This window comes from Hipposideros armiger, unplaced genomic scaffold, assembly GCF_001890085.2.
Source record: "Hipposideros armiger isolate ML-2016 unplaced genomic scaffold, ASM189008v1 scaffold_218, whole genome shotgun sequence".
Lineage (NCBI taxonomy): Eukaryota > Metazoa > Chordata > Mammalia > Chiroptera > Hipposideridae > Hipposideros > Hipposideros armiger.
Window position 1 is genome coordinate 210,176 of NW_017731568.1, and position 11,003 is coordinate 221,178.

An 11,003-nucleotide genomic window follows, 5' to 3' on the forward strand; every position below is an offset into this window, starting at 1 on the left:
GTTCTTGCTCCAAAGCCAGACAATTCATTTCCTCACTGTATATTCCTGATACCTTTAGAGCTGCTGCTCCAGCACTGGAGCTCAGAGCAAGTGAGTCCATCAGCGAGTAAGTCTGTGCGTGAGCCCTTTAAGAGGAACACCTGGGACTCCAGCCTCCCTCTGTCTCACTTGGCAGAATCTCTGCTGGTTTTCACAGCCAGAAGTTATGGGGACTTCTCTCCCGGCACTTGAACCCTGGGCTGGGGAGCCTGGTGTGAGGCTAGGACTCCTCACTCTTCAGGGAGGCTCTACTGTCAAGATACCCTCCTGATTTTTAACCTCCACACGTGGTTGCTCAACTAGCCTGTTCCCTGTCTCCACTCCTCCTACCTACCGGTCTTGATGTGTACATTTCCTCTGAATACTTATAGGACTTCTGTTCAGGTAGATTTCAGGTGATTCCCAATGATTGTTCTGTAGTTTACTTATAATTTTGATGTGATCATGAGAGGAGGCAAGCCACAGCATTTACGTATACTCTGCCATTTTGACTGGAAGCCTTTGTGATGTTTTTAATCTGAACAGTGCCTCAGCTAGTTTTGTTTTGTTTTGTTTTTTACCACTGACATTTGGTAAGATTACAAGACCCTATAATAACTTTTTTTTAAAAGTTCCCAAAGTAATGTAAATGAGGGAATATTTATGAATTATTTTAAACTTAAAAACAGCATTTTTTTTAAAGTAATTTTTTTTTAATATAACAGAAACGTGCACAAATTGCATGTACAGCTTGGAGAATTTTCACAAAATAAACACACCAGTATAACTGTACCAAAAATAGGAAACAACTCCAGAAGTCTCCTTGTTCTTTTTTTAGTCATTAAAACACTATTCCCATTGATTAGTTTTGCTTGCTTTTGAGCACTATTAAACAAAATCATGCAGTTGTGTATTCTTTAAGGTCTGTCGTCTTTTTGTTTAGCATTATGGTCATGAAATTCATCTGTGTTATGGCACATATAGTTTATTTCACTGTAACAAAAATGGATTATTTCAAATCCCCTTTGGTAATTTAGCCATATTTGGATGTATTATGCATTTTGAGCTTTTCTGATTTCCTGGCTTTGTTGAATATTTGATCCTTATATTCCATCAGTGTTTCAGTTCTTACTGAGTACAAAAAAGTCTTGAAGGATATTTTTAAAGTAGCTTGTATCAGCTCATTTCATATTTACCCGAAAGTCACTACACAGTGCTGTTGTTCTGACATGTGCATAGTGGGGGTTTTTTGGTGGGGGAGGGGAAGGTTCTTGCTAGCTTACGAAGTAATGAGTGTTTTTCATTTATATCAGCTGTCAAATCAATATAACTGTATTTCTCTTCTTTTAGCCCCGGTTTCCTGAGGTTTGTGAGGGTTTTATGTGGCATGTCTTCAGATGAAAGGAAAGCATTCCTGCAGTTTACCACTGGTTGTTCAACTCTACCCCCAGGTGGACTGGCCAACCTGCATCCCAGGCTCACTGTTGTACGCAAGGTATAAACTGTAGCTAATGGAGAACCCAGTTTAGTTATTTAAGGATTAAAAGAAATAAATATTTAAAGTCATGGTCTCCTGTTATTTTCACTCTTCCATCTGTAGGTTGATGCTACTGATGCAAGCTATCCATCAGTGAATACATGCGTGCATTATCTAAAGTTGCCAGAATATTCTTCAGAGGAAATCATGAGAGAGCGCCTGCTAGCTGCTACAATGGAGAAAGGCTTTCATCTCAATTGAGCTTTGAAGTGCAATGGAAGACATCAGAGACTTAAAAATACCAGTGAAGCCTCTTGTGTTTGTGTGCAGAAAAGTATATGATCCTCCATGCTAATGACACTTGCCTTTTTTTCCACCATTAAGGCTTTAAGAAAATACAGAATAAATTTGTTAGCTGCTAATGACAAAACAAACCCTTTAACTACCCAGCCAGCAAATATATAGCACAGAACACTGTATGTTGCTACAAGGGCTTATGTGACTGGAATAAGGTGTTCCTACCTGACTGTTCCAAAGAGCAGCTTCCCAGATCTTCAGTGTTCACTGGTATATTTCTAACAGTGTATTTGTGTAAAGTTTATTGTTTCATACTTCATACACTACAGTTGCCATCACTGATCCCTGTTTTGCTGGCTTTTAAGCTTCTTGGTCAAAAATCCTGCTTCCTTAAAACTTAGAGAGTTAATGAGCATCTCAAGCTTTTTTTTTCCCCTTTTCAATGATGCCTGCACTATCAGAGTATGCTAGTGTTCTCTCTTTGTTTGGCATATAATCATGTACAACCTTTTATTTCTTTGAGGTGGGAGTATATTTTTATTTCCTAAATGCCATACTATAAAGATCAAATTCTTAAGTGTGTTTGTGCAGCTCAAAAAAGAAAAGATATATTAAGGGGAAAGAAAAAAAAAAAACACTGGTCTAGATGCAAGGCACACTTAAAGCAAGTTTTACTTTTGGTTGTATTTTCTTTGTATATTATAAACATTTATTTAACTTGTTGCAGTTTGAAGTAAAAAATTTCCAAAGTGTATGCTCAACAATAATCATTAAAATGTTCGCAGCGTACAAAACTGTGTCATGTGACTGTTTGACTGCAACCACCAGACGTAAGAGCTTAACCAGATACTTTTCATTTTGAATCATTGAGATTTACTCGTTTTTTGAAATTACTACATGAAGAAATGTATTTTTCTATAGTCAGTACACTTACTGAAACTGGAAAGCTAGAAGAAATATGTGTTCACATGCTTAATCGTGATCCAACTGTTGTGTTTTGTCTTAAAGCATTCTTCAGCTAAAAATGGCCAAGTTATTTATATTAACTTTTTAAACACCAGGTCCGCTACTTACCATTGTATCTGCAGGGATATGTAAATCTACAATCTAAGAATGATTTAAAAAAAAAAAAAGTTTGTATAGAGGACAATTTATTAGAGTAGAAAATGACAGCTCTCAAAACGAGAGGGGGTCCCGACTGGGTTGCTCCTAAGAATGATTTTTGAATGTGTTATCATGAAAAGAAACCACCAGGATACTGCTGTTTTCTGGTTTTGAATGAAGAAGCTCTATTTCCATTTTCCAAACTCCTCTGATTTTCATATCTGTGCATTTAGGTGAAAGAAGTGTTGCTAGGCTTGATTTAGCCAATTGGCTCTTCTAGGAGTGAAAACCATTTCTTTGGAATTGCCCATTATTTACCTGTTTAAAAGGTACATTCCCTTTCTACATTAGAAGAGATCTCCCACTACAATCATTTGAGTACTGTTTTTATTCTCTGCATGAGAATGTTGTGACTATGTAATCAGAGGCAGCATTTAAATAACCTATTGTTATCTTCACAGTTCTCTGTGAGAATAAAACTTAAAATAAAACATAATAATATTTAAATGTATGACCTATGCTTTCATCCAAAAAATAGTGGTGGTGATTGTCTCTAAGTCGTGGATGCATGACTAAAACTTTATACTCGTATTAGAATTAAAATCCAGTACATGTGTGTAGTATTGCCATTATTTAAGTCTCTAAAATGTCTGTCAATAGCCAGCTTTTTCCAAGACTAGCCAAGCACAGGGGTCAGCAATCTATGGCCTGCTGCTTGCTTTTGTATGGCCCATGAACTAAGCATGGTTTTACATTTTTAAGTGGTTGGAAAAAGAAATTTTATGATGTGAAAATTTTATGAAATTCAAGTTTCAGTGTCCATAAATAAAGTTTTATTAGAACACAGCCATGCTTATTCATTTATGTATTATCTATGGCTGTTTTTGCACTACTGTGGCAAAACTGAGTAGTTACAACAGACCATATAGCTCACAAAGCCTAAAATATTTACTATCTGGCCCTTTACAGAAAAAGTTCACTGAATCCTTGCTACAGCAGGTAAAATTGATGAGTCTTATAAAATCAGTTAACTCTTTGAAATGTCAGGAGTATTCCTGCAGAAAGAAAAGTCCAAGAATAAGGTAAAGCTGACCATCTGAGACATAAATTTCATGTGTGAGAATCACTTCAAGCTGGTAGTCACAGTTCAGCAATAAAGCCTGAAGTGAGATGACACAACCTGTAAGCACAGTCACATTACAGTTCACTTTGCATCAGTCAAGTGTTAGGGTCTCCACATATACTAGGTACTTGAGTATTTTTTCCTGTTATCTACCTAGTATCTTTTTTAATTGTTATTCTCTCAAGGTACTAAAATCTGTGCCAAGATGTTATTCAAGTGCTATTTTGGAGTGACCCAAAAATTAATTTTGTTCACTCCCTAGTTACTTGTGGTGTACCAGTTTCAGCAGTTACCTCAATATGCTAAAGTGCCTACCAACTAGGACAGTGTTTCCCAACAAATATGTTCTCGGAAAGACCTCCAAAGCACTTTGATCTAGACTGGGCTTTCCCCAGACCGTGGCTACTGAAGCAAAGGTGGATCTATACACACATACCACTCATTGGTCCAGTGGGGCAGAAGTGTTTACTTTGCCTCCCTGAATGAGTCCATTATTGACTGGTTGCCTGGGTCTTGACAGGTGCAAACTTTGAAATATGTAAGTAGATTTTTAGAAACAGATAAGAGTTTAAAATAAAATCCCCCCTCCCTACACACACAGAGGGGGAAAAAATCAAATTGTACTGAATGAATTATCAGTGCCTAGAATGTCCCTTTAGGTCCTTTTGGAGGATAGAGTATTACAGATGAAAGCGCTCTCAGAATTCTATTGGATGGCACAATAGCTTAATGTATCAAGACTTTATCTGTATTTATGAGCGCGCTCGTAATTCCATTGGATGGCACAATAGCTTAATGCATTAAGACTTTATCTCTGTTTCCTCCATTGCACTTGCTCTTCTATCTGTACATGCCCATAAATATGCTTTTACTTAAGACAGTTCTGTATGTTCTGTTGACTGAGCAGCAAAAGCATACAGAAGAGTTTGGGTGAGGGATTAGGGTGTTGTTCTGTAGCAATTTAGCAGTTTTCTTTGCTTCAAGACATTCCAGGAGAAGGGGTTGAAGGAATAAGTTAGGAAGGGGAGGAGGAGGAGGGATGCATTTTATACCACTGTGAACACAGATACCTTTTGCCTTCTACTTTTAACCTCTCAGCTAAAGTAAATTTCATTTACAAAGAAGTTTACTAGTAAGACACATCCTTTATAATATGGCTTAAAGAATAGTTGTAAAGGCTCTCTTTTAATGTTTAACCATTTATTATTTGGTAGTAACATTCTCTATACAAAGTTACATGATGGCATTGTAATTGCCAAGTGCCCATAAAAATGGATATCAGACTTTTACAAACTAGCAAATAAAATTTAATTCTGCAGTTTTCATTAGGTACACAATACAGTAAGTAAAATTTTAACTTTTTAAGGAAAAAATCAGCATTGAGAAGACCAGGTGCTATGTGTGTTTAAGTCAGTTTTAAACTTTTGGCTGAGAGAGCTGCCACACTTTCTTCCCACCTCATGCTGCTATTCCTGAACTTCATTTGCAAAGGGAAGCAGAGACCAAAATTTTATTTAAGAAAATTTAAACAAGTGGGGAAAATCATGCTTATGGTTAAAAAATAAAACGTTTCTTAGAGATTTTTCTTTGTATATCATATTTTAAAATATAGTTTCATTTTCCATTTAGGTGTGAAAAACACCTATTTAAAATGTCTTTGGAAGTATACCCCATTCTGCAATGTGTGCTCTTCTTGATTCTTTTGGGCTATAGATGTTGAGTGGTATACCGTGTTCTCATTTCCTATGTCGATGTTGCTTGGCAGAGCCACTTTTCAGCTTTCTGACATCTTATCAAGAATTAGTAGAGGGGCAAGAATTCTTGCCCGATTCGTCTCCACAATGCAGCCATTTAACACCATCTCATCCAAAATGATGTGTACTTTATCCAAATTAAACATTATCTGGGGTGATATTAAGGAAATTTGTTTTAGAGTTAACATTCAATAATAACGTAGGACTCAGCCTGGAATTTTTCTAATGTAAATTAGTCTAAGCATGAAGGCTTTTGTTTTTTGTTTTTTTTAAACAGAATTCCTGAAATTAAAATTAGTGTCCATATTATAAATTACCTTCATGTACACATACAACTCCTCGTTTCACCTTGGTTAAGCTAACTAGACAACAGGCATTGAACTTTTAGACAGAAGGAGGGGGAGTCTAGTAGGAGCTGGAGAACATACCAAGGGACGTTTGGCAAGAGAATGACCTGGCCTCAGGAACGATGTTTTCCCAGACAGTAAGAACAACAGTAACAGCCACGATTTACTGACTACACATTCTGTTCCAGGCATTGTGCTGAGTGTTTCATATATGTTACTTCAGACTTCGCTACAACTCCATGATGTACATGTTACACATTATCCTCATTTTACATAGGAGCAAACAGACTCAAAGCCATTGTCCAAGGCCACACTGCTGGTAATTTCCAGAGCTGGAATTTCAGCCCCAATTTTGCCCTTGGCTGTTCTGCTTCCAGGAGGGGCCTGAGGCTACTAAATACACACCATCCCTCAATCCTCAACCTTCCACCCAAAAACAAATACCTTTACAACCTTGCATCTTAAACTATCTTCTATGTCACACAGGCTGAAGAAAAAATAACTACGAGAAATGAATGAAGAAGGCAAGGCAATGTTGAGTCCATTCCCAAGTAGATTACAATTCTGAATTTTAAGAGTGTACCTCTTATAAATGGACAGTCCTAAAAATACTCATTTGAGAATTATGGGGCCACTGTAGTTTACTAATGTTCTTACTGGAAAGTTAGTATAAGGCATGGGAGAAAAAAATACTGTTAGACTCTGATGTCTAGCTAATTAGAAACAGCCCAATTCTTCCCCCAGCAGCCCCGTCATTTGAGCACCTAAATTTTCTCTTGTGAAAGAAGGGGCAGCTGGAATGTGATGATGACAATGGTTGAATGTTGATGAATTCTAACTTTCTGTCTCTATTTAAAGAGCATTATCTTGGTCTGTTAAAAAACAAACAAAAAAAACCCCCCAGCTCAGAGATTGTTTCAAATAGACAAACTTAATTCAACAAATGAGTGGTTAAATGCACTAGGGGACTTCATAATTAATCTTTGTAAAGTGAATCATTACCACCTGTTTGTTTTTTTTCCAGTAATTCCAGATGTTCAAATCTATATTGTATGTGTTTAGTGAAGTGCATCAATAGAGAATGAGACAACCCTCTGAATGACAAGTTTCTATTAGGCTCTGCGATAATATCTCATTAAGTTCCCTGCAAATAGTTTTCCAGCAGAATAAACTTTTTCAGGAGCCCATGGGAACCGTCCTTAAGTGACCCAGAAAAAAAAAAAGCTTTACTCTGATACACCTATTAATAATATCTTCCAATTATATAGATGACTGCTTTGTCCATGGCCAAACTGGGACTGGAAAGTTAAGCCCTTGACTCAATGCTGTTCATCAGACCCAGAAGCCAGAACTCAGAAGCCACGACGAAGCAGGAATGACAGCCAGGTACAGAGAAAGGCTGAGTTGGGAGCATAGGTGGATGCATGAGAGATGGCCTGTAGGCCCTGTTGTATTCACGAAGGGCAATGGAAGCCTTAGAGCCTTTGAGAATGTCAACTCATCCATGATGATTTTCTCTGAGCTAGAAGATCTAATTAGAATCTGTTCTAATTGAATTGGTTCAGGGATCAAACTGCTCTGAAGACTGCTCCGTCTTCAGCAAGTAGATGATCAGCAATTTAGACGTCCCCTTGAGCAGCTGGCCAGTTGCTCTGAAATTCAGATTCGCATTTACTGCTGAATCATAACAACCACTAACATCCTAACATTGCAAGGACAAGGTTCCTCAGCTAGTCCAAATTTCCCAACATCTTGGAAACATGAGTTGCTTGGTGAGGTCATTCTGTACTGTGGGCATGTGACTGCCTGTCTGTCTGAGCATCTGGCTCAAACCCCTAATATTCATGCAGCTTTCTGGCACTATATAGGGAAACCACAGACAAAATCCAATGTGAGGCAAAAGCCTGAAAGCTGATTTCCCCCTGCAATCATGTGACTCCTTTAAAATAAGAATCCAGCTGTTGGTCACATCTTGATTTGGTTTATGAGCAACTTGTGCACGCTCATGAAGCCAAGAGTAATGGCATCTGGGCTGTGTGCCAGGTGAGAGGAACCAAAAAGATACCCTATATGCCAAGCCCCATGCAATAAACATAGGCACCACACACTTCAGCTCTGACATTTGGAATAGGACGAAGCAAGAAAAGCCCAGGCTGTTGGTCTATTAATGTGGTGAGCTGACAAGGACTATTTCAAGAAGGTCCTACCTGGGCCAGCTGAGTGGCGCGTTGCTTAAGAGCTGGCTTGGGACATCAGCTCTGTGCAGCAGGGCCCCAGTTTGGATCCCACATGAGGGCCAGTGACACTGCGCCCTCTACAGCTAAGATGGTGAACAACAGCTCGACCTGGCGCTGGGCTGCAGTGAGTCGCCAGCAATAGTGGAGGCTGCAGCCCCTTGCTGGAGTGGGCTGCCATAAGCTACCTACCATGTGTGGCCAACAGCCAGCGTGAGCGGGTAGCAGCCGGTGTGAGCTGCCAAGAGCCGCTGTGAGTGGCCGGCGAGAGGCCGGCGACCAATCTGCCTCACCCGGGAAGAGCGCAATGATAATACCAACATGGGCCAGTGAGGCGACTTCCTCCACAACTAGACTGAAGAACCAAAGAACAGCAACTTGTCTGCTCCCCTTCCCCGATTTCCCAACACTGTTCCCCTTCCCCAATTCCCCAATAAAAAAAAGAAAAAAAAAAAAAGAAGGTCCTACTTTCAGGCTACCCTGAACTGGTCTGATGTAAAGATCCTTTAGGCAACTGTTTCCCCTCATGGGTACCCTAAGGTTGGAGCCGATATGAACTAGAAACAGCCCCCGCAAAGGGCAGACTCATAAGGCCCCACTTTCCCCCAATCCTGAAACCTAAGAGCCTTTCTGAATTTCTGTGGTATGTAAATCGGACTTGAACATCTTGGGGCCCCACTGATATTAGTGCCACTTGATATCAATGTTTTAATTAAAGTGATTGAACTGTTTCTGGGTTCTACGTTGGAATTTTGATCTCTGGATCGTAAAACACTTTTCCATACAGTATTTAACACCACTGTAGTGGCCTAGTTATCCTTTAATGAGAGAAAACTGAGCAGCATACATTCAGATGGGGCCTCAGAAGCAATTCCAAGGCAGAGGGAGCCCAGCTTAGAAAAGGGAGTTTCTAACTCTGGATTTTGGTTTCAGATCCTTTGTCTTATTTGATTTCTTTCTTTCTTTTTAAGTTCCTAGCTAAGGAAAGCTCTTTAATATACTAGAGTAGGAAAAATACTTGCTCTCATTAGTTCAATTTCCCATGAAATCAGGTAATCTGCGGAAGGCCACTATGTTCACATTTCCCATAGAAAATCGACTACTACTGTGTAGAAGCTATCATGAAGATTTGCATAGTACTGGATATACTCTCCTTGTAATACAGTCTGTTCACTTTTAGGCTAGTATCATCTCTTGTTAATTTTAGGCCACTGAAAAGAAATGTGTTTTTTTTTTTGTTTTTTTTTAAGTAGGTTTCCTTAAAGACCTATTCATATTCTGAGAACAAGACATCCAGGTGTAATTTTTTTAAAGTTTATATAGACTTATGTAAAATTACAAATATGAACATCAGCGCTGGGTCAAATAAGCCTATCATTTCTCTTGTGGTTTTCATAACTGTTGCTTCTCATAACTTGCTGTCGCTATTCCTGAGGATAACAGAGCCCAGAAGCATGTATGGAAGAAAAGGAGTGGGGATAAGGCAGAGGGACTCAGTGGGGGGAAGGTAGCCCACGGACATGGCATCTAAAGGACTCAGAGGACACATCGAAAGGAGATAGAGATGGCTAAGGCTAGCGAGAGCCAAAATAGCCTGGAAGCCAGAAGTGTTTAATCGGGAACATTCACATCCCTTTCCCAGCTGAATGGCTGACTCCCCTGGGGACTGTTTATAATTCTGAAACTCATCACTCATGACAGTACTGACCAGAGCTCTGCTGGAGGGCCCTGACCCCTTGTCTGTCAGGGCCTGCCCTTCCCAAACACGGGACTGGTGGCACATTTCCTCCAGCCCACCACGGGCCAGCTCTCACCCCTTCGAGCCCTGCTTCCTTTTTCATATTTTCAAAAGGAAAAAAGAAAGATGTTTAGCAGTCTCTGATTGTGGACTCCACTTTTGGAAAGTATGCTCTTATCAAGACAGTCAGATACCCTCCTGAAGAATTTCCTTCATTTCTGACTCTGCCAACCAAAGACTAGTGTTTCTCTATAACTTCTTTCCTAATTTAGGAAAAAGCTTTGACACCAAGACAGCATTAATGTTTTGTTAGAGATAAATGGCCACAGTCTACCTCAGATGACTACGAATTTTTTAAAAATGTGTCAAATTTAATGTTGTATCTAATTTACAGTCCTAGAATCAAGGGCTTTGGAAAGCCGGAACACCCACTCTGTTCCAGAGCAGCTCTATGCACTTGGACACACCACAGAGCCTCTGGGCCGCAGACTCTTCATCTAAAAAGTGAGGTTTTAATGTGATGATTGTGTAGTTTTCTCCCAACTCCAAAGTACTCAAATCCTATGACTCTAAAAGTGACCTTCAGGGAGAATGGAGCTGGTTTACTCCTTTCTGATCTTATCAAACCATTCCTGATGTAGTCACGTGTTCCATCATACCTCAGAAGAAATCCTTTTTGTAATACAGACTTAATTATTTACTGAGACGCCACGGAGGAAATTTCCGTTCATTTAGAAGCTGCCACTTTGGAGCAGGATGGCTTCCCTGGGAAATTTCTCTGTTCTTGCCAGTATTCCCATAGCCCCTAGTTGAACAAGTACTTTTGGGATTTCTCATTAAGTCAGGCTGAAATTATCTCCTATTTAGAGAAACCCTATTCTGGTTTCCGGTTTAGGAAGGTAAAGAAGGAA

General features: G+C 39.4%; 2 protein-coding genes across 2 annotated transcripts in view; one reads left to right on the forward strand and one right to left on the reverse strand.

Moving 5' to 3' along the window:
- HECTD1 (HECT domain E3 ubiquitin protein ligase 1) overlaps window positions 1-3,403 on the forward strand; it is a 106,147-nt gene extending 102,744 nt beyond the window's left edge. Inside the window, exons 41-42 of the mRNA XM_019654271.1 lie at window positions 1,369-1,513; window positions 1,619-3,403. Of these exons, the coding sequence (XP_019509816.1) occupies window positions 1,369-1,513; window positions 1,619-1,756 (283 nt within the window). The 3' untranslated portion in view covers window positions 1,757-3,403. The remainder of the gene's footprint in view (window positions 1-1,368; window positions 1,514-1,618) is intronic.
- Window positions 3,404-5,601: 2,198 nt separating this feature from the next.
- The window catches only part of AP4S1 (adaptor related protein complex 4 subunit sigma 1), a 40,919-nt gene continuing 35,517 nt past the window's right edge, over window positions 5,602-11,003 (reverse strand). Inside the window, exon 6 of the mRNA XM_019654283.1 lies at window positions 5,602-5,922. Coding sequence (XP_019509828.1) covers window positions 5,794-5,922 — 129 coding nt within the window. The 3' untranslated portion in view covers window positions 5,602-5,793. The remainder of the gene's footprint in view (window positions 5,923-11,003) is intronic.